General features: G+C 50.2%; 2 protein-coding genes across 4 annotated transcripts; both read right to left on the reverse strand.

Moving 5' to 3' along the window:
* Positions 1-419: 419 nt before the first annotated feature.
* On the reverse strand, positions 420-3,927 carry LOC136018304 (T-cell surface glycoprotein CD1b-3-like). 3 transcript variants are annotated; one of them, XM_065687407.1, is made up of 6 exons: positions 3,709-3,926; positions 2,220-2,477; positions 1,332-1,613; positions 942-1,226; positions 724-820; positions 420-593 (listed from the first exon to the last, which is right to left on the reverse strand). In XM_065687407.1, exons 1-6 carry the CDS (start codon positions 3,863-3,865, stop codon positions 548-550), a joined length of 1,125 nt encoding a protein of 374 aa, XP_065543479.1. In that variant the 5' UTR covers positions 3,866-3,926; the 3' UTR covers positions 420-547. The 3 variants fall into 3 exon arrangements, with proteins under 3 accessions (XP_065543479.1, XP_065543480.1, XP_065543481.1); XM_065687408.1 differs by having other exon boundaries at positions 2,220-2,474; positions 3,709-3,925; XM_065687409.1 differs by lacking the exon at positions 724-820 and having other exon boundaries at positions 3,709-3,927.
* A 3,970-nt stretch (positions 3,928-7,897) lies between these two features.
* LOC136018154 (antigen-presenting glycoprotein CD1d-like) lies at positions 7,898-10,456 on the reverse strand. Its single transcript, XM_065687128.1, has 6 exons — positions 10,248-10,456; positions 9,685-9,942; positions 9,245-9,526; positions 8,855-9,139; positions 8,652-8,748; positions 7,898-8,481 (listed from the first exon to the last, which is right to left on the reverse strand). The coding sequence occupies exons 1-6, from the start codon at positions 10,318-10,320 to the stop codon at positions 8,421-8,423; spliced, it is 1,056 nt and encodes a 351-aa protein (XP_065543200.1). The 5' UTR covers positions 10,321-10,456; the 3' UTR covers positions 7,898-8,420.
* Between the last annotated feature and the right edge of the window lie 12,733 nt (positions 10,457-23,189).

Consider the following 23,189-nt stretch of genomic DNA (forward strand, 5'->3'; position numbering starts at 1 on the left):
CAGCTTTGCAACTTCTTGAAACACCTCCCCATGTCAGGAGATTGGAAATGCCACTTGGGTCCTCCCCTCCCGATTCTGTCCCCAGTGAAACAGCTCAAATTCCTCAATCTCTCCCTGTTTTGTGGCCTGCTCCATCCCCCATGCCACTCAGTGTCCCCGCACTGGTTTGGCCTTGGTCAGGGTTAGGGACAGACACTGTCCACAGAGATGCTGAGATGTGGGAGAGGTTGGCGGATGAATTGCTCCTTCTGATGTGCCAGGGAAATTGGCCAGTGTCCACAAAAAGGGATAGTCTTTCTGGCCGTAATGTGGGGTCTCTGAGGTGTATTGGGTGGTTTCCTCTGGTGACCTCATGAGGGGGAAGGATGGTGAGAGCCACAGGAGCCATGTGCAAGCCACAGGAGCCATGTGCAGCTGGGGAAGTTTGTAGCTGTTTAATATAGTAGTTTTCCAGAGCAAATCCCTGTTGTTGCTGATGCCTTAGGGATGGGACATAAGCATGGAGAGCTGGTGGTGAGGATATCATTGCTGGGCAGGCAGCTAGGTCTCAAATGGTGAATTCCTGGGTCTCCCATGTGACCTCGGCACCTTTCCTGCAAAGAGGGAGGCACCATGAACTCAGGACTGGGGAGATTCACCTGTGTAGAGCTGTTACTGCTGAAACCCCTGGCCTGGCCCATCTGTCCATGACTCCAAGAGCAGCTGTGGAGAGGGAGACCTCACCTGCACTTCCACCACCAAACCACCCCACCAAAGGCTATGGCCACAAGGAGCAGCACTGTGATGACGATGCTGATGGTTGGAGCTGTGCCTAGGTTTTCTAGGACAGAAAGAGAAGAGGGTGGCCCTGTGACTGTGACAGCACCAAGCTGGAGCTGCCCCTCACAGGGCCAGTGGATGCTACCTACAACCTGTGCCCCATTCCTGTGGGTGTTACCTACCCCATGGGATGAGGAGGCTGCGGGTGCCAAGACTGCGGTGACGTACACGGCAGGCGTAGCTGTGCCCGTCATGGGGAAGCACAGCCAGGATACTGCGGAGCTGGTAGGTGAGGTCAGCATTGGGCAGGATGGCACTGGTGTTGAGAGCCGGGCCCGCTGGCACCTCCTGGCCATCCCGCAGCCACGCCACGCTGATGGACCGTGGGTAGAAGCCAGTGACGCGGCAAACCAGCAGAAGCTGGGCTGGGCTGGGCGTGCGGGCGAAGACTGTGGCCAGGGGAGGCTCTGGAGGGCAAGAACAAAGGGGTTGGGGGAGCCCCGGTGGGACAACGCTTGTTCCCAGTGTGTGGGGGTCTTGTGGTGGCCATGCCAGGGTCAGGGTGGTCTCACCTTGTCTCTCCAGATCAGCCCTTCCGTAGTTGCACAGGGTGAGCATGTAGCTCGGGCAGAAGATGGAGAGGAGGTGTACAAGCAACACTGTGATAGCCTTTTTGCTGTTAAGGCTATAGCTGGTCAGCTCTGCTAGGGGGGATAGCCGCTGGGTCTCCCAGTGCTGCCTCTCCATGTTGAAAGCTATGAGGTCTCTGCCACCCTCCCCGACATCCATGAAGCCCCGTCTTGTCTTATTGGGGTGCAGCACACAGCCCGCACGGATCTGGATCACAAATGGGTCTGCAGAGGCAGAAGAGAAGTCCCCTGAGTGTGTGGTACATGGGTGCACAAAGCTGGATATGGCTGGAGTCCTGTGCAGGGGTGTGATGGCATGTGATGAGCAGCAGTGTGTGATGGGCAGCAGGGTGCAATGGGCAGCAGGGTGCAATGGGCAGCAGGGTGCAATGGGCAGCAGGGCATGGGGCCATGCTTCAGAAAGCCCCAGGACACACTGCAAAGCCCTCAGTGCCCTTGGAAGGCTGGAGTGGACACAGGCACAATTAGTGTGGGATGTTTGCTCAAACAGAATATTGTCCTCCCAAATATTTGTCCTCAAATTTCTTTTTCTCTGATCTGTGCTGTGTGGGTCCGGCAGCCCCAGTAAATTTGGTGGCCATTCCACAGTGCACAGAGGCATTCTGCAGGAGGCCTGAGGGGTGTTCTGGTATGCTGTCCTGCCCAGCCCTGCTCACCATGTGCCCTGGCAGCCACAGCATTTCCGATTACCCTTTCAGGAGTTGTTGAACCCTATGAGACTCCATAAGTGCCACCCCAGTGGAGATAAGGGCACAGCCACAACCCCGTGAAAAGGACTGGGGCTCTGGCTGAGGTTGTCCCCATACTCACAGTCCAGTTGTGCCTGCTGGGCTGTTTTGTGCACGTATTGGATGAAACTGTGCAGAAAGAATTTTAAGTGGGACTTGATCTTCTCTGCATCACCCTCGGCTGTCGCCTGGCTGGCCCAGGGCCAATGGAAATGGATGCTCCAGTTGCCAGGATCCAGTGCCAAGACGGCCACATCCTCCAGGAGAGTCACCATAGATATGTCAAGAGAGCTGATGGTGAAGACACTGGTGTGGAGCAGCTGAAGAAACAGTGGCTCTGCTGGGAAAGAGGGTGGAGATGGGAAACATGAGTGGGGGGTCTGGAGCGGAAACAGGGGATTCAAACTAGATATAAGGAAGAAATTTTTTATGGTGAGGATGGTGAAACACTGGCACAGGTTGCCCACAGAGGTGGTAGACGCTCCATCACCAGAAACATTCAAGGGTAGGTTGGATGGAGCTCTGAGCAACCTGACCATGTTGAAGATGTCCCTGCTTATTGCAGGGGATTTGACTAGATGGCCTTTAATATCCCTTCCAACCCAAACTGTTCTATGATTCTATAAAGCATATGCTATTCTGTGAAGTGTAGCTCTTCAGCCTGATCAGAGTTACTTTTCTGTCTGAACTTCCTCTGCCTCCACTATTCTTTTTCCTTCCCTCTTTTACATTCAATGAGGTGTTTCTCTCCCATACATGATTTCAGGCACTTAATCCTCTTCCATCCCCTCATCCCTCCTGCCCGGCACCTACTGTCTGGCTGTGCAGAGCAGATGGTGGGGGTACCTCAGTGCTTGTTTGGGGATATACTCCCCCCCAGAAGAAGCACCCATGCCAGGACCCTTATCTGCCAGACACCTCCACACAGCACAGAGGATGTGGAGGACAGAGAAGGGAAAAGGGCACTTTGTACAGGTCTGGGGCTCTCAGCATCGATAGCTTAAGGACACAGAACACTGACATGTGCAGGAGAGTAGCCCAGCCCAGAGATCAATCCTGCATTCTCATGTCTACTGCTGCTCACCGTCAGAAACATGAGCTCTCACAGGACTGTGGTGAAATGCTGTGTGCGACAGCAGCACCTGAAGCACCCTTATGAAGGTGCAGCTCCCCAACAAACAAGGGGCTGCTGGAAGAGGCCTACAGCACCATGTAGGGCTGAGACACCCTTGGCACCCACAGGCTCCCTGAAGGAGGAAGGCACTATTGGGAGAACCCCAACACCCAGGCCTGACTGGGGACCCCTGGCCTCACTTCTGCTTAGATATCTGAGCCTCTGTGCTGGAGCCAGTGTGGCATGAAGCCCTGAACTGGAGGCAGGAACAGAGAGGGTTGGCTGGAACAAGGCACCGGGTGCCGTGCAGTGGCGGGGGGGGGGGGGGGGGGAGGGGAGCTTTGATGCTGGGGGGTCATCCACGCTATGCAGATAACAGTGGCCTGGTGGCCTGGCTGTGTGGGATCCACTGAGAGGGGGATGAGAGTGATTCGGGTGAGCCGGGTCGCTCACTTACCCTCTGGGTCTGCCCGCATCCCAGGGAGAAGGAGCAGAAGAAAGAGGAAGAGATGACAGGACGGCATGGTGCAGGCAGCAAGGCTGAAGCAGCACAAACAGTGACTGTGGGAAGAGGAAGAACTTGCAGTGTAACACACTTGCACACAGCCCAGCATCCACAGCGGTAACTCCGCACCAATGACACTGGTGCAGATGCATCAAAAGGAGCACAGAACTCCTGAGCTGGGAGCCTCCTAGTGGTGGGGGCTGCGGTCACGTGGGCTGGAGGCAAGCTTAAGTAAGGTCTTGAGCACCAAGTATCGTGAGAGGCTGGGGACCGGGGCACCCCGGCCAGGAGGAGAGGGCAGAGAAGGGAATGCACGGGAAAAGGCACGAGGAGAAAATGGATGCTCAAGGACCCAGTCTGTGTCCCCTCTGACTCGTCCTCCACACCAGTGGTGTGTCATCCTTATCCCTGTTCCTGTAGGGTGCACGGGCTCTACTACAGCTGATGATGGTTTTGAGTATCAGCTGTGAGCAGAGAAAGACAGCTGTGGTCCTGTCAGTGGAGAAGGGATGCTTTGGGTCAGCACTGAGCAGCTTGGTACTCAGGCTGAGTGCTGAGTCCGGCAGGACTTCCTGGGGAAAAAGGAGAGGAGAAGGAGGAAGAGGAAGAGGCAGCGGTGGCAGGGCTGCATGGAGCCAGCAGTGAGGCCCTGAGCATGCAGTACTGGGAGCAGTGGCAGGAGAAAGGGCCTGTGAGAGATGTGGCTGCACACTTCTCCTCAGGATGGCTCCGCCTGGGCAGCTCTGCTGATGGCTGCGGTCCTGGCAGCCAATGGGTCTGGCAGTGAGGTTTTGGGGAGGGCCCCGAGGTTCCTGCTTGGGGTGGGCTGGCCTATGGCTTGAGTTCTGGGGGGATCTGGGTGGCAGTGAGGCCATCCCACTGACTGCAGGAAGGGGTCCCTCATGTCTGGGGCAGCACCTTGACAATCAGGGCAGCGTGGCTGACCCGATCTCTCTTTCCTACCCCCGTTGCAGGTGGAGGTGCCACCTGGCCATGGGCCGCATCCACTGTCCCTGACAGGAGTGTCCCTCGGTGCCACTCATGCCCGACATGCCTGGCCCTGCATGGCACAGATAAACCTCTCTGCTCTGCTCTGCTCCTTAACTGGGAGATTGGCCTTGACGTGGCTATTTTTCCTGCAGGGAAGGCAAACCCTGTTCCCACAGCCCGGCTGCATGCCTGTGGTCCCCATGCCCCCAGGCTGTGCGTGGGCCCATGCCTCTTTGTCACCTCCCAGATCTCCATAGCCAGGCCATGCTGATGAGCTCCTGGTAGAAGCTGGTGCTCTGTCAAGCCAACAGGAGCAGAGGTGGGCCAGGGGTGTGGACAAAGACTGTGGCCATGAAAGGCTCTGGGGGATGAGAGTGGGGAGAGCTGATGATATCCCCTGACCCCTCAGCACCACTGGCCTGCTCCTGGGGAAGGGGCTTCCCAGGGAGGTGGTGATGAGCAGCTCCAGCCCAGCCTGTGGCAGCGACATCAAGGATGGTGCAGGCAGGGCTGGAGGAGGCATCTGCTCCAGGAGTTCCTCTTGGGGTACAGGCAGTCGATGGGCTGGAGGAGCTGTAGTGTGATGGTCCCAAGGGCAGAGACGGACTGTGTGGCCTGGAAGGGACTGTTTCCAACTCAACAGTCATTGGACCATTGGAGTGGCGGCAGTTGGCCGGGCAGGATCCTCAAGCTGGGACAGGGATGGGACCATGGTCCCGCCACCTGCCAAAGCCCATTCCAGGGGCCTGCTGTGGATGAGCAGCTTCTCCATGTCCATGGAGTTCCATGCAAGCCGTGGGGCCTGGAAGCTGCCTCTCCCCTTTGCTGCACCCCACAGTGCTGGGGAGCCCAAACTCTCCCATAGATGCTTCCAAGAGAGTTCCTGGGGCTGGGCTGCAGCCAGGCACTCCCCTTTCCTTCCCACCCTCTTCAGTGGGGAACCCTGTCCCCCTCCTCAAGTGCCCCCTAAGCATGGGAGCAGGAATGGTGGGGATCATCCCCCTGCTCTGTCTCCACTGTCACCATTGTCCAGCACTGGAAGGACAACGGGGTGACTAGAGCTGGCCTCACCCACACAATGTCCCTTATTCACTGCTCCTCCTTGGCTATCTTGTGGATCTCTCCTCACCCTGCAGTTTCTCTTCCCTTTTCTTAGGAGTGCTCATGTTGGGGGGCAAAGGCAGAACTGAATCCACAGCCAAGCGGAAGTTTGAGGGGTTACACTGATAACCTTCAAACACCAGCAGGGCTGAGGTGTCCCCTCTGCAATGTGGCAGGATGCCATGAGACCCCTCCAAGCACAACTTGGTTCAAGTCTGCTCCGTGTCTCCGTCTCAGGTGTCCTAAGCTGTGGCGGGAACATGGGGAAGGCCCATATGGGGCTGCTGTGGGCTGACTTCCTGCACCCCAAGACACTGAGTCAGGCTTGGAGAGACAAGGACACCGAACCCCTTCCCTTCTGTGGAGCTGTCCCACAGAGAAGTTGGCATGCTGTGGTGGCCTGGCAGGCCCAGAAATGGCACCAACTTCCCCAGCAGCTCACCTCGGCACCCCCCAGGGGATGTCCAGCCATGCCACCATAATGGCTGCATCCCTCCTGGTAGGGCCACCAGTGCTGGGGTCAGAGGAGGCTGCTTGGCTGGTGGGATGACAAAGCACAGCTATGGGGGAAATGAGGGAAGTGGGGGGAAGGGGCAGGGGGCTTTTGTCCTTGTAGTCCTATGAGGTGACCATTTGTTCTCCCCTATAAGGGCAACTGTTGGTCACTTCTTGCTGAGCAGCTGATAGGCCACTAGCAGGTCTCTACCTTGTGCATGAGCTGTCACTGGTGGCTGAGTAGCGTGTAGGGCAGGTGCAGCACCTGACTTTGCTCAGAGGTGTTCGTCCCCCACAGATTTTCCCCCACATCTCTCCCACTTTTGCAGTGGACCAGAAGTTTTGCTTTGGCTCTTCCTTTTCTCTGTCGAATGTGCTTGCCCTCATGGGTTTTTTCCCTCCACTTCATTACCTGCTGTAGCAGAGGTCACAACTGCTGCATCCTTGATACTGTAACTTCCTTTGTTCATAGGTTCTTACAGTCTTCCCAGGTGACCGCAGGTCCACCCCCACCAAGTCCGTATAGGACTTTACAGTTCCACCTCATAACTACTCCTCCTCTCAGACCCCGCTGGTAACATCGGTCCTTGCAGTCTGCTCAGGTTGCCATTGGTTCTTTCAGTCCACTCTCAAGTGGGGGCTGTAGCCCCTCCTAATCCCAGAGCTGTGCTGGGTGAGTTGGGGCACGGTGTGCAGGGCTGCAGTGCCTCTGGGTGCTGCTCTGAGTGTGAGGGCACCAGCTACCAGGCTACCTGTCCAGGCTGAAACACCTCAATACCCTCTTGAAATGCTTGGGGCTTCTGTGTGTGTATTTGTAGGGTCTCTTGTAGGACCTCAGGCGGGAGGTGAGACCTGCGGGCAGCTTAAAGTTTCTTCTGTCTGTCCTAGTTCAGCAAGGGCTCAGAGAGACTCAGCATCACTCCTCCTCCAGTGAGGTTCTTGAGCCCCGCACATGTCATGAGTCAGCAGATGACTCTGGCTGTCAGGGAAATTCAGTCATGCCCACAGCACCGTGGTTCACAGGGTTTGGCCAGGGCAGAATAAGCCCTTCTAGAGTTGTGGTGCATGTGGCCACAGGCCAGCTGGGTTTTCTTCTGGTTCAGCTAATAGTTGGCTCACACATGGCTGCCAGAGACTTATCCCGTGAAAATTTGCCAGGAAGTTGCCCTATGAAACCAAACCCTTTGAAACAGCACGTTCCAGTGTGTGGTTGATGGGGCACACAAACTAAATTCCTTTTTATGCCTTTCTGAACTCCGTTGTCCCCATTTGGAGCCTGGCTCCCTTTTCTCCTTAACTGGGAGGCTTGGGGCACCTTACACCCATGTGCACAGTTGTTTATCTCCATGGCATATGTAAGAATGTGTTTGCGTATCCAAACACGCCTTTTTTTTTTTTCTTTGCTGTGGTATTTCCTGCAATTAGCACCAATAATTCAGTAGTGCTCCAGCTTCCATTTGCAGCTGGTAAAAACCTTTCCAAGCCCGTCCAAATCCTGAGCAAAGGCACGTGTTCTTAGTGAAAACATGAATGTTTTAATTTTCTTTTTACACACATCTGCAGCTCCCATGGATGACATCAGAGTTTCAGTGTTACCCAGCACTTTGTAAAACCATTTGCAGGAGGCGCTGTTAGTCTGTGTAGAACAGTTCAGTCTCAGCACAAATACTTCTGGAATATGGTTAATAAAGGCAGCTTTCAGGAAAAGGAAATACTAGAAAGCAATAGTAGAAGAGCACACCTTACTGCCTGCTGATAAATGTGTTATTGTATCAGAACAGGGAGAAATTGCCACTGGGCAATGGGGTGCCCTAAAGAGCCTCAGTGGGTGCATGGGCGGTGCCGCAAGGTAAGAGATGATTGTGCGTAATGAGTGAGAAGGTCTCAGATTTGTATTCTTGTCTGCTTAGCAAATTGAATTCGGTAAGAAGTCCCCCCAGGCCTTCCCCCCTGTACCTCTGAGTCAAGTTGATCTTACACTTGGAAGTGCCCCAAATGTTGTCAAAGCACTAGAAGGTAGAGTTTTTGTCCCTGGGAGTGTGGTGGAAGGAGGCAGGGGCTGTTGGCTCCCTTCTGGGCTAAGCTTCTTTGCTTAGGATGGAGTTCCTGGACTCTGATACATCCATGTGCTGGTGTTTTCTGAAACGAGATGGGGAAGACATAGGTATTTCATGGAAGAGACCCTGTGGGGTGTAGACAATGGCTAGTAGAGCTGCAGCAGGAGCTTCAGTGTTAAGTACAGCAGTCCAGTGGGGCATTTCCTCCACTCCTCTCCCAGTGCTGCTCTGTGGGGCAAAAAGGGGCCTCACCTGCATCTCCACACCCAATGTGCTATGCCAGCTGCCACCGCCAAGGCTGCCAGCAGCCCAGCCCCGAGCCCTGCAATCAGGACAATCTCTGCGTTCCCTGGGAAACACAAGCAGACACTGCCATGAGCTTTTCCCACTTTGTTCCATCCCGTGGAACAGAGTGGTTCAGGACCCCCATCCCTGTCCCCATGGGTGTTACCTACCCCATGGGATGAGGAGGCTGCGGGTGCCAAGACTGCGGTGACGTACACGGCAGGCGTAGCTGTGCCCGTCATGGGGAAGCACAGCCAGGATACTGCGGAGCTGGTAGGTGAGGTCAGCATTGGGCAGGATGGCACTGGTGTTGAGAGCCGGGCCCGCTGGCACCTCCTGGCCATCCCGCAGCCACGCCACGCTGATGGACCGTGGGTAGAAGCCGGTGACGCGGCAAACCAGCAGAAGCTGGGCTGGGCTGGGCGTGCGGGCGAAGACTGTGGCCAGGGGAGGCTCTGGAGGGCAAGAACAAAGGGGTTGGGGGAGCCCCGGTGGGACAACGCTTGTTCCCAGTGTGTGGGGGTCTTGTGGTGGCCATGCCAGGGTCAGGGTGGTCTCACCTTGTCTCTCCAGAGCTGCCTTCCCATAGTGCACTAACACTTCCATGTCGTCAACGCAGGTCTCATTAAAGAGGACTTCCACCAGCTCACTGAAGGCGGTATAGTTCTGGAGAGAAGCCTGGACGTACCGTGACAGGTTGGTGTCTTGGGAGATGACCCAGGTGGCATTGTCTGTGTCAAAGCTGAGGAAGTCCTGGCCATTGTAGGCCACATAGGCGAAGGCTCGGGAGGTCCTGTTGGGGTACATTTCACAGCCCGCCAAGCACTGGGCCACAAATGGGTCTGGAGGGGCAGACAGGAGAGAGAGGTTGCATGAGGGGCTGGGAACTGCCTTCCTGTGGATGTGGCCAGTATCTCCCGTGCAGCTAGAGCACTGCCAGATCCGTCCCATTTCCCAGGTGCTGTTCAGAGAAGGGGTGCAGAGAAGACTGGATACTCACATGGCACATTCTTCTCAATTGCACCTTCACTGATCAGGTGAACAAACTGCTGCAAATAGATCCTGATCATGTTCTGAATGGTGTCCCAGTCACTGCGGGGCAGGGCTGGGTGCACCCAGGGCTGGTAGAAGCGGATGGACCAGGTGTGCTTATCAAGGGAACCAAGCTCGATGTCTTGCAGCATTCCCAGCCCCTCTGTATCCACAAAGGATGCGTTTTGGAAAAAGGAGGTCTGGAGCAGGCGGACAGTGAAGGACCCTACACAAGAAAGGAGCCTCAGCGTGAAATGGGAGTGGGAGTAGAGGGCTGGGAAAAGTATGGGGGCTAAGGGATGGGTGGTCAGGGTTGCAGGAACCTGCAGGCCCTGCATAAATCCCCTGCATCCTTGGCAGATCCAGCTCCAGCTCCCACCCCCTGCATGTACCTGTGCTGCAGGGGAGGTGTGGAGCAGGAAGGGGTGAGGAGGAAAGTGCCCAAGGCAGGCGAGGAGCAGAAAGCCCGTTGTCCATGGGGTCGCAGAGGGGCATGAGAGCAGGTGTGGATGAGCCAGAGGTCTCACTTACCCTCCAGGTCTGCCCATATCCCAGAGAGATGGAAGACGCAGAGGAGGAAGAGGCAGCGGTGGCAGGGCTGCATGGAGCCAGCAGTGAGGCCCTGAGCATGCAGTACTGGGAGCAGTGGCAGGAGAAAGGGCCTGTGAGAGATGTGGCTGCACACTTCTCCTCAGGATGGCTCCGCCTGGGCAGCTCTGCTGATGGCTGCGGTCCTGGCAGCCAATGGGTCTGGCAGTGAGGTTTTGGGGAGGGCCCCGAGGTTCCTGCTTGGGGTGGGCTGGCCTATGGCTTGAGTTCTGGGGGGATCTGGGTGGCAGTGAGGCCATCCCACTGACTGCAGGAAGGGGTCCCTCATGTCTGGGGCAGCACCTTGACAATCAGGGCAGCGTGGCTGACCCGATCTCTCTTTCCTACCCCCGTTGCAGGTGGAGGTGCCACCTGGCCATGGGCCGCATCCACTGTCCCTGACAGGAGTGTCCCTCGGTGCCACTCATGCCCGACATGCCTGGCCCTGCATGGCACAGATAAACCTCTCTGCTCTGCTCTGCTCCTTAACTGGGAGATTGGCCTTGACGTGGCTATTTTTCCTGCAGGGAAGGCAAACCCTGTTCCCACAGCCCGGCTGCATGCCTGTGGTCCCCATGCCCCCAGGCTGTGCGTGGGCCCATGCCTCTTTGTCACCTCCCAGATCTCCATAGCCAGGCCATGCTGATGAGCTCCTGGTAGAAGCTGGTGCTCTGTCAAGCCAACAGGAGCAGAGGTGGGCCAGGGGTGTGGACAAAGACTGTGGCCATGAAAGGCTCTGGGGGATGAGAGTGGGGAGAGCTGATGATATCCCCTGACCCCTCAGCACCACTGGCCTGCTCCTGGGGAAGGGGCTTCCCAGGGAGGTGGTGATGAGCAGCTCCAGCCCAGCCTGTGGCAGCGACATCAAGGATGGTGCAGGCAGGGCTGGAGGAGGCATCTGCTCCAGGAGTTCCTCTTGGGGTACAGGCAGTCGATGGGCTGGAGGAGCTGTAGTGTGATGGTCCCAAGGGCAGAGACGGACTGTGTGGCCTGGAAGGGACTGTTTCCAACTCAACAGTCATTGGACCATTGGAGTGGCGGCAGTTGGCCGGGCAGGATCCTCAAGCTGGGACAGGGATGGGACCATGGTCCCGCCACCTGCCAAAGCCCATTCCAGGGGCCTGCTGTGGATGAGCAGCTTCTCCATGTCCATGGAGTTCCATGCAAGCCGTGGGGCCTGGAAGCTGCCTCTCCCCTTTGCTGCACCCCACAGTGCTGGGGAGCCCAAACTCTCCCATAGATGCTTCCAAGAGAGTTCCTGGGGCTGGGCTGCAGCCAGGCACTCCCCTTTCCTTCCCACCCTCTTCAGTGGGGAACCCTGTCCCCCTCCTCAAGTGCCCCCTAAGCATGGGAGCAGGAATGGTGGGGATCATCCCCCTGCTCTGTCTCCACTGTCACCATTGTCCAGCACTGGAAGGACAACGGGGTGACTAGAGCTGGCCTCACCCACACAATGTCCCTTATTCACTGCTCCTCCTTGGCTATCTTGTGGATCTCTCCTCACCCTGCAGTTTCTCTTCCCTTTTCTTAGGAGTGCTCATGTTGGGGGGCAAAGGCAGAACTGAATCCACAGCCAAGCGGAAGTTTGAGGGGTTACACTGATAACCTTCAAACACCAGCAGGGCTGAGGTGTCCCCTCTGCAATGTGGCAGGATGCCATGAGACCCCTCCAAGCACAACTTGGTTCAAGTCTGCTCCGTGTCTCCGTCTCAGGTGTCCTAAGCTGTGGCGGGAACATGGGGAAGGCCCATATAGGGCTGCTGTGGGCTGACTTCCTGCACCCCAAGACACTGAGTCAGGCTTGGAGAGACAAGGACACCGAACCCCTTCCCTTCTGTGGAGCTGTCCCACAGAGAAGTTGGCATGCTGTGGTGGCCTGGCAGGCCCAGAAATGGCACCAACTTCCCCAGCAGCTCACCTCGGCACCCCCCAGGGGATGTCCAGCCATGCCACCATAATGGCTGCATCCCTCCTGGTAGGGCCACCAGTGCTGGGGTCAGAGGAGGCTGCTTGGCTGGTGGGATGACAAAGCACAGCTATGGGGGAAATGAGGGAAGTGGGGGGAAGGGGCAGGGGGCTTTTGTCCTTGTAGTCCTATGAGGTGACCATTTGTTCTCCCCTATAAGGGCAACTGTTGGTCACTTCTTGCTGAGCAGCTGATAGGCCACTAGCAGGTCTCTACCTTGTGCATGAGCTGTCACTGGTGGCTGAGTAGCGTGTAGGGCAGGTGCAGCACCTGACTTTGCTCAGAGGTGTTCGTCCCCCACAGATTTTCCCCCACATCTCTCCCACTTTTGCAGTGGACCAGAAGTTTTGCTTTGGCTCTTCCTTTTCTCTGTCGAATGTGCTTGCCCTCATGGGTTTTTTCCCTTCACTTCATTACCTGCTGTAGCAGAGGTCACAACTGCTGCATCCTTGATACTGTAACTTCCTTTGTTCATAGGTTCTTACAGTCTTCCCAGGTGACCGCAGGTCCACCCCCACCAAGTCTGTATAGGACTTTACAGTTCCACCTCATAATTACTCCTCCTCTCAGACCCCGCTGGTAACATCGGTCCTTGCAGTCTGCTCAGGTTGCCATTGGTTCTTTCAGTCCACTCTCAAGTGGGGGCTGTAGCCCCTCCTAATCCCAGAGCTGTGCTGGGTGAGTTGGGGCACGGTGTGCAGGGCTGCAGTGCCTCTGGGTGCTGCTCTGAGTGTGAGGGCACCAGCTACCAGGCTACCTGTCCAGGCTGAAACACCTCAATACCCTCTTGAAATGCTTGGGGCTTCTGTGTGTGTATTTGTAGGGTCTCTTGTAGGACCTCAGGCGGGAGGTGAGACCTGCGGGCAGCTTAAAGTTTCTTCTGTCTGTCCTAGTTCAGCAAGGGCTCAGAGAGACTCAGCATCACTCCTCCTCCAGTGAGGTTCTTGAGCCCCGCACATGTCATGAGTCAGCAGATGACTCTGGCTGTCAGGGAAATTCAGTCATGCCCACAGCACCGTGGTTCACAGGGTTTGGCCAGGGCAGAATAAGCCCTTCTAGAGTTGTGGTGCATGTGGCCACAGGCCAGCTGGGTTTTCTTCTGGTTCAGCTAATAGTTGGCTCACACATGGCTGCCAGAGACTTATCCCGTGAAAATTTGCCAGGAAGTTGCCCTATGAAACCAAACCCTTTGAAACAGCACGTTCCAGTGTGTGGTTGATGGGGCACACAAACTAAATTCCTTTTTATGCCTTTCTGAACTCCGTTGTCCCCATTCGGAGCCTGGCTCCCTTTTCTCCTTAACTGGGAGGCTTGGGGCACCTTACACCCATGTGCACAGTTGTTTATCTCCATGGCATATGTAAGAATGTGTTTGCGTATCCAAACACGCCTTTTTTTTTTTTCTTTGCTGTGGTATTTCCTGCAATTAGCACCAATAATTCAGTAGTGCTCCAGCTTCCATTTGCAGCTGGTAAAAACCTTTCCAAGCCCGTCCAAATCCTGAGCAAAGGCACGTGTTCTTAGTGAAAACATGAATGTTTTAATTTTCTTTTTACACACATCTGCAGCGCCCATGGATGACATCAGTGTCTTGGGAGATGAGCCATGTGTCATTGTCCATGTCAAGGGTGAGGAAGTCCTGGCCATTGTAGGTCACATAGGCGAAGGCCTGGTAGGACCTTTTGGGGTAAACCTCACAGCCCACCATGTACTGTATTTAGTGAAAATTTGAATGTTTTAATTTTCATTTTACACAGCTCCCGTATATGATGGTGTTACTTAGGCCTTTGTAAAACCATTTGCAGCAGGTGCTGTTAGTCTGTGTAGAACTGTGTAGAGCTGCCCTCCCATAGTGCAGTAACTTCCACCAGCTCACTGAAGGCAGTATAGTTCTGGAGAAAAGTCTGGGTGTACCATGAGAAGTTGATGTCTTGGGAGAGGACCCAGGAGGCATTATCTATGTGGAAGCTGAGAACTACTCTGTTGTAGCAGAGGTCACACCTTCTGCCTCCTTGATATTGTCAGTCTTTGTTCAGCAAATGAACAAAGGTGGTAGTGGGCTGTTTGTTAAGTTTCCACACTTACTGAGGGTACACTGGATCCCCTCATCCAGGTCCAGATGTTAAAGATAACTTGCCCCGATACTGATCCCTTGGAACACTACTTGTAGTCAGGCTTCCTGAATGTCTTGCGTTGTATTTGGCACCCTGATGTAGATGTCTGGGAAACGTGTCTTTATTCCTCTGTACCTATCATAAATTTAGGGTGGATTATGCATAAGATTTCTACAATGTCACCATCTTTCTGTTGCCACCTTTTTAGCCACCTTTTGTAGCCAACTGGAAACAAGGTATTTCTAGGATTTGCTTCTTCTAATTTCATGTCACCCGATAAGTGAATTAACATAATCATGGAAGTGTCCATTTAAATCATCTTCCTATGTCAAAACCGTATCTGTTCAGAATTTCTTGCAAAACAGAAGAAATAGGTGTTTCCTACAGGTCATAGCAAGGTCTAGTTTTTATAATAATTGAACAATGGCATCACAAATTCTAGTTCTTTATTATTATCAGGACCAAGGCAGATTTGGATGAAACATTATAGCAACCTTGATTTCAACAGAACTATACCAGTTTGCCAGGGAAGGAAAAAGTTTGTGATTATGAACATTATACTGCTGGTTTTGTAAGCAAGTCTGACCAAAACATAAAAATTACAGAGATGCAGTAACTGATGGATGACTTTTTCACAAATGCCTAGCCATAGAGAAATTCTTGTATTTTTAATGGATGCTTAGACTAAATCAGAGAGATTATCTTTTCTCAGACTATTTTTCTTTGGTTTATATACAGGTACCTACCATACCTTTCCTCCATTTAAGGCATTGAATTTTAGGTATAACTATATTATCTGTCGTGCTACAGTATTAAAACCCACAAATGCTCACACTGAATGCTGAAGCAGATTTTCTGTAGATTTCTGAAACTTAGAGTGGGACTTTTTAGAGACATAAAAGTGAACTGTCTCCCCAGTCTTGCTTTGTACCAGATGATGATTTCAGGTTGCTCTAGAAAGGAAACAAAGCAACATGGTTCCAGAATTCCTTCCTCCTTAGAGAATTTGAATGGTCCCAGCTTTAATCTCTCTTGGAACTATTGGTAGGGCTCTGCATGGTGGGTGGTTATTCATTTAGGAATTAATTTAATGTGTGAGTGATGAATCCAATTCTCTTTCCCTGTAAATTTTAAAGCCAAGTAAAATGCTAATAACACAGTATACAGACCTTCCCATTTAGGGTTCAATATTGTTTTGCAAGTGTGGATTTTTATCATCACTGCATCCCCAGACTATCACATACTTGCATTATTGCTGGTGCTGGTTGAAACTGTTTGGTTTGTGGACTATTCTAGCGTAGATGTTTTCGTACCCCCAGTGCAAATCTGGTAACGCATTCGTTTCCATGTAAGAGGCTGGTCTTATCTGGGACAAGGCCTTCCAGGTATAGCTAAATGCCTGCCAAACACTATTTCTGCTGATGACAACCTCAGAGGATAGCCAGGAGCATTTCTAATAGCAGTATCAGAGTAGCGTAGAAGAATAGCAATATTCCTAAAAGTTCAGGCCAGTTAAAACCTACTTGACTACAAGTTCAAGCAATTTTATTTTTAAGAGTTCTGTTAATTCTTTCCACCTGTCCTGAGGACTGTGGACAATATAGAACATGTTATTATATTCCTAAACTTTTATACATGTTGTTTAATACTCCTGCTGAAAAATGGGAATTTGTATCAGATAATATGGTTTGAGGTATCCCGTACCTGGGAAAGATTTCCCACAAAAGTGCTTTGAACATTCCCACAGCATCAGCCTTCCTGGCAGGAAAAGCTTCTTCTATCAATCCTAAGACTTGACCCATGTCTACTAGCAGGTGCTTAAGTCCACTCACATGAGGCATGTCAACATAATCAATTTGCAGTCTTTGAAATAGGAACTATGCCCATGGTCATCCTCCAGACTCCAATATGGGCTTTGCATTGAAAAACTTCAAATATGTGGAACAAGAACTCACAATTCTTTTTACTACCACATACATTCCAGAGGCTGTCCACATTCTTTCAATCCAGTTGACAATTGCTGCCATTTCTCCATGTGTTTTATCACAAAACCGCCTAGCCAGAGTCATTACGTATTTTCTCAGTAAACAGGTTTTCCTCCAACAGTCCAAATTCCAGTTTCATCTTTCACAGCCTCACAATTTTCCCATCAAGTCCATTCTTCCTGTGTATATTTGTCGTACATCCTGATAAAGAGGAAGTCAGGCAAGAACACCAAGAGGCCTGTGTGGGTGAACAAGGAGCTCCTGAGCAAATTCCAGCATAAAAAGGAGGCCTACAGAGGGTGGAAACAATGATGGGTAGCATGGGAAGAATATAGAGAAATTGTCTGAGCAGCCAGGGATTAGGATAGGAAAGCTGAAGTCCTGACAGAGCTCGATCTGGCCAAGGATGTCAAGAGCAACAAGAAAAGCTTCCATAGGTGCATCAGGGATAAAAGGAAGACAAGGGAAAATGTGGGCCTTCTCTGGAATGAAATGGGAGATGTGATTACCTGGGACATGGATAAGGCCAAGGGGAGGGAAAGCAGAAGCACTGCAATTTTTTTGCAGTGTGGCCAGGGAATTTTCTGAGCTGTCTCTCTCCCCTTTGGGAACAGCCTGTGCACAAGGGATGTGTTGTCCAAGGGGTGAGGCAAAGTGTAAGCTGAGAGGGGGAACGTGTGTGTGTGTCTGCAGACAGTTGGTACCGTTTAGTTCCCGAAAAACCCATGTGCAGTTCTGTCACTCCCTGCTCTGAAGCACCTCCTCAGCCCAGGGGCAACCCAAAGACTGTTGAAGTTGCAGGATCAAAAGGGACTTCTGGAGGCTTCATGGCAAGCAAGACCCTTCTTGCTTCTGACCTTCTCCATTCTTCATCTAATCAAAGAGAGAAGAAAGACGCTTTTCCCTACTCCCCATGATCAGCCCCATCAGTCCTTAAGCTCCTGGACCCAGTGAGAGCCTCAACATTTAAACAGCCAGAACTCAGAATAGTTACACTGACCGTTACCTAGATATTTTCATCTTCCTTGGATGTATCACTAAGCACATACCCTCCTACCCACTGTCTATCCTCCCAGCCTTACAGCTCTCTGATTTGGAGAAAAACTCGATGAACAAACTCGCCAACAAAGTTTTCAAGGTGACAAGCAGGTATTCTTTATTGCGGCGCCGGAAGACACAGGGGTAGCTCCTCCTAACGTGTGTCCCAGTATTGCTACACAAGCCGTTCTTATATAGTCACTGGGTATACATACATATTCATCAGGCTATGTGTAGATTACATCATTCTTCTAGAAAGTTTCCCCACATGCATACAAAAATGTGGTGGTGGCCTCTGAGGGTCGTTTACTTCTTCCAACAATCTTCAGCACTTCTGGCAGCCTTTGAAGCATGTGCAGTAGATGTTTATACCAGCTTAATTGGCTCGTTAACACTACAGACACAACAATCATCCTGTCCTTCTACTTATCAGTTAGTTTAACTGCAGCCCATCCTGGACACCTGCTATTCTCAGATACTACTTATCCTTACGTTCCCTTTTTCTATCCTGTTTTTCTTACACTCATTTTGTACTAAGGTCATAAGAGTCTAAAACTACGTCAACTACAACAGTTTATCTTATACAAGAATTCTCAGTATGTTCTCTAGCTGTACTCTATTTTTTTTCCTTTGTGAATTGTGCACCTCAGTAGTTTTCCATTGCTACTGTTACAAAGCCATCAAACTTAACATTACTTAAATTCTAAAGGTTTATATATTTCATTTTGTGACTTTGTGCCCCCCCTTGTCTCACGTCTAAAGATTAAATGGAGTTTCTCTCATTAAAGCTTTACAAATGCCCTTTAAATCCTACTGCTTTTAATGTATGAGACAGCTGTGGATGGCCCAGTGTGCAGCCTATGTGGACAGCACCCTACAGGACAAAATATGTATGACCTGACTGGTCACTGCGTGCGGCTGAAAATGAGTGTAGTGTCACAGGAGGTTATTTGAGGATGAATTGAAAATGTTCCAGGACTTGTTTCTGGGGAAGTCTCTCATTCTAGACTGTCCTGGTGCTCTGTGGACTGGCTCCTGGCCGTGTGTTGTCTGTGCAGGTGTCCAGCAGGCTCTGTGCTTCATCATGGAGTTGCATCCTGCATTGAGGTGACTCTTAGTTCCTGTTGTAGCTCAAGCACAGGCCCTCGCTAATGGCTGCAGTTGCTGTGAGTGCTGTTTTTTGTACATATGTTTTTTTGCAGGGGATTGTCTCTTCTGTGAAACACTTGAGTGGGATTTCCACATTAAAAAAATACACAACTCTTCTGTTTTCCCCTTTGCTTGCCTGTGATGACCAGGAAGAAGAACACCTGGTAGAGATGGGTAGAGAAAGGGGAAGAAGCAAACCCAGATGGCAGTGCGGAAGGTGCCAGCGAAGAGCAGGGAAAAGAGAAGCAGCAGTCTCCAAGTCAGGCAGAAACTGCCCCTCCCAGAGCAGATTCCCAGGGTCCCAGAAGGCGAGAAATTGGAGTCTCAGGTGAGCATCATGCTGAGGGAATGGGTCTTGGATTTTGGTGTCTAATAAGCTGAATGGTGAGAAATGGTCTCTAGGTTCAGGCAGGCCTTTGTCAGATGCAGCAGTGAAAGCTATTTATTTAATGTTTGTGCAAAAATGGGCGTCCTGGCAAGTAGGCACACACAGCAAAGGCAGAACTTGGATTTATATTTCCTATCCCATCCACAAGTTCCCTCCCTTGTTTCCCCATTGGTTGGGTACTCCAAGGTTTACAGCCTATCTGACGTGTATAATCTACCTACTAACTGTCCTGCCTGTTTACACCTCCCCTTACTCGACTTTGTACGCACCTCCCTCTTATTTCTTTATGCATCTCCTTTTAAGGTTCGATTTCAGAACTCTCTGGCAGACATATGGTACCCCAACTTACTGTTTAACTACAGAATCAGTCTGCACAGCTTTAGTTTCATAGGTTGTACAAAGATAGGTTGTTCTTTTTAACCACAGAGCGTGTCTCTTGCCCAAAGATGGCATTGTCTTTAACAAGAGTGTGTCTCTTTAAGTCCATGGAATTTCAAAGCCTTTGTTTTATTCCTTTAGTAACTTAGCCCCAGCCCCAATATTGCAGAGCCTCGGTATTGCAGAGCCTCTTCCTGAATATGCAAAGCCAACAGTGTTTCTCTCACAGGCATCACCTACACACACAGAGCTCCTGCCCTTGCTTTGCCACCTAAAACTCCATCTGGGCACTGCCTCTCTGGTGCCCACTCTCCAGCATCCCGGAGATCGACTCACAGAGTGCAAATGTCCAGCCCCTCCTCCCACAGCCGAGGAGCCAGAAGAGAAAGCTGGTGCTGGGCATTACTTACACAGGGTGAACTCTGCAATGGTGCCCCCAGCACGGCGATCCAGACTCACTTTGCCACCTAAAACTCTGTCCATGCACTGCCTCTCTAGTGCCCGCTCTCTGACATCCTGGAGTGGGGATGTAGTCCTGGAGAAAGTACACTTGGTTCTGCTCTGTTGAAGAGTCCTTTGGACTCTTTGGACCCCATCTGGGCTACAGACATCAGCTCAAAAAGAAAGTACTACTCATCCTACCTCTTTTATCCCAATGGTGGTTTTCCCCACCCCTGCCCCAGGGCATTGAGGAAGGGGTTTTGGGTGTTGCCTGGGGTATATAAGGCAGTGTTTCAGGGAGGAGCTCATTCAGCTCTTGGGCTTCAGCCATTTTGGCTTTTTTAAAACACATTTTCCCGTTTTCTAACCCATTTTAAGTATTTTTTTGGCTGTTTCTAAACTATTTCTGGCCATTTCTATCCAATTTTTGCTCATGTCTTACCAGTTTTAAGCCATTTTTGGGGATTTCTAACTCATTTTTCCCATTTCTAACCCTTTTAAAGCTGGTTTTGTCTATTTTTAAGCCATTTTCCCCCCATTTCTATCTCATTTTAAGGCATTTATAGCCATTTCTTACCCATTTTTGGCAATTTCTCACCAGTTTAAAGCAATTTCTTGGCCATTTCTATCCCATTTTTCCCATCTCTAACCTGTTTTAAACTATTTTTTGTCTATTTCAGACCCATTTTTGACCATTTTCCAGCCTTTCTTGGCCACTTCTAACGCAATTTATGCCATTTTTGGCCATTTGTAACCTTTTTTTTTCCCCAATTCTAACCTATTTTAAGCCATTTTTGCCATTCCTTAGCCATTTTTGTCCATTTCTAACCAATTTTTTTTTTTTTTTTTGCAATTTGTAAGCCCTTTTAAGCCATTTTTGGCTGTTTCTAACGCATTTTTTAGCCATTTCTCACCATTTTAAAGCCATTTTTGATCATTCCTACCCCTTTTTTTGACCATTTCTAACCCGTAAGCTTTTTTTGGCTATTTTTTAACCCATTTTTCCCATTCCTAACCCAGTTGAAGCCATTTTTGGCTTTTTCTGAACAGTTTTTGGCTATTTCTAACCCATTTTTACTTACTTCTAACCTGTTTTAAGTAATTTTTGCCCATTTCTAAATATGTTTAAGCCTTTGTTTTTTTTATCTAACACATTTCTGCCTGTTTCTCACCAGTTTTAAGTCATTTTTGGCCATTTGTAACCCTTTTATGCCCAATTCTAACTTTTTTAAGCCATTTTGGCCATTTCTAACCCATTTTTGTCCATTTCTAACACAGTTTTGCCAATTTCTCACCAGTTTTAAGCTGTTTTTTGCTATTTCTAACCCATTTTTCCCATTTCTAACCCATTTTAAACCAATTGTTTCCCATTTCTAAACCATTTTTTGCAATTTCTAACCCAATTTTGGCCAGTTCTAACCTCTTTTATGGTATTTTTGGATATTTGTAACCTTTTTATGCCCAATTCTAACCCGTTTTAAACCATTTTGGCCATTTCTAAGCTGTTTCTTGCCATTTCTAACCCATTTCTTGCCATTTCTAACCCATTTTAATCCTTTTTGGCTATTTCTGGACAATTTATGGCCATTTCTAGCCCATTTTTGCCCATTTCTTGCCAGTTTGAAGCCATTTTTGGCTATTTCTAACACATTTTCCCCACTTCTAACCCATTTTCATAGAATCATAGAATAGTTAGGGTTTTTTTGCTCCATTCTAACTCTTTCTAAGATATTTTTTCTGTTTTTTTCCATTTTTTGCCATTTCTATCCCAGTTTTTTTCCCATTTCTAACCCTTTTTAAGCCATTTTTGGCTATTTCAAAACTATTTTTTTTCTATGTCATTTCAAGACAATTAGAGCCATTTCTAACCCATTTTTGCCCAACTATAAGCTGTTTTAACACATTTTGGACTTTTCAAAACTATTTTTGTCCATTTCTACTCTTTTTTTTTTTGCCCATTTGTCATAGTTTAAACCAATCCACACAGGTCGTCCACTCACCCCCTCCTCCCCGACCCTCCCCACTCCCGGAGGGATGGGGAGGAAAATCAGGAGAATGTAATTCCCACGGGTTGAGATAAGAACAGCCCAATAACTAAGGTATAACACAAATCACCACTGCTACCAATTATAATATTGATAACAGAAAATAACAAGAGAATACGATACCACTGCCGAACGAGTTCGACCCCCCGAAGAGAGAGAGCCTGCCCCTTCTGGGTAACTCCCAGTTCCCTCTCCGGGCATGACGTGCTGTGGTATGGAATACCTCTTTGGCTAGTTTGGGTCAGGTGTCCTGTCTCTGCTTCCTCCCGGCCTCCCTCGTCCCCAGCAGAGCATGAGACTCACAGAGTCCTTGGCCAGAATGAACATTACTTAGCAACAATTAAAAACAATCAGTATTATCAGCTCTCTGCCCAGGCTGGAAGTCAAAACACAGAGCTTGCACCAGTTACTAAGAAGGAGCAAAACGGCTCCTGGTAAACCCAGGACACCATTTCTAACCCATTTTAAGCCATTTTGTTTATTTTTAACCCATTTTTCGCATTCCTAACCCAGCTAAAGCCTTTTTTTGGCTATTTCTGAACAGGTTTTGGCTATTTCTAGCCTATGTTGGCAAATTTCTTACCCGTTTTAAACCATTTTGGGCCATTTGAAACCCCTTTTTGCCCATCTCTGTCCTGTTTTCAGTCATTTATAGCCATTTCTAATCCATTTTTGCCCATTTCTAATCCAGTTTCAGCCATTTTTGTCCATTTCTAAGCTATTTTTGCCATTTCTAACCCATATTTCCAGTTCTTAATGAGCTATAAGCCATTTTTGTCTGTTTCTATCCTTTTTTTTGGCCACTTCTAACTGTTTTAAGCCATTTTTTGCTCTTTCTAAGCTTTTTTGGCCACTTCTAATCAATTTTTGTCTATTTGTAACCCATTTTTTGTAATTTCTAACCCATTTTTGCCCACTTCTAACCCGTTTCAAGCCAATTTTGGCAGTTTCTAAAACGTTTTTCCCCATTTCTAACCAATTTTTTGCCACTTCATGTGGGGAGTGAAGGTGACAAGATTTGCATGAAAAAGAGTTTGGGAGTGAGCTCTGAGGCCTTGGTGCTTGACAAACCCTGGGGCAATGAGTTGGAAGGTTGAAGGACAGGGAAGGTAAACCAGCAAGCCTTAGGAGAATGGGACAGGATGTAGTTGTGGCAGGAATCTCAGTTGGAGGCCAGAGGATGTGCAGGTTGTGAGAGGGTCTGCAGCATTGTGATTCAACTGTTTACCTGGAGAGTTTCACAGTGGCCAATGAGATTGAATGTTGTATATATGTGCAGGCTGGGAAAGTACCGAAAAAGGGGATAAAAAGGGCTTGGTGATAACAAGGATTTGAGCCTCTGCTACAACTGGAGTCCGTGTTGTGAAATGCCACAACTTCA

This window comes from Lathamus discolor, chromosome 7 (assembly GCF_037157495.1).
Source record: "Lathamus discolor isolate bLatDis1 chromosome 7, bLatDis1.hap1, whole genome shotgun sequence".
In the NCBI taxonomy this organism is placed as follows: domain Eukaryota; kingdom Metazoa; phylum Chordata; class Aves; order Psittaciformes; family Psittacidae; genus Lathamus; species Lathamus discolor.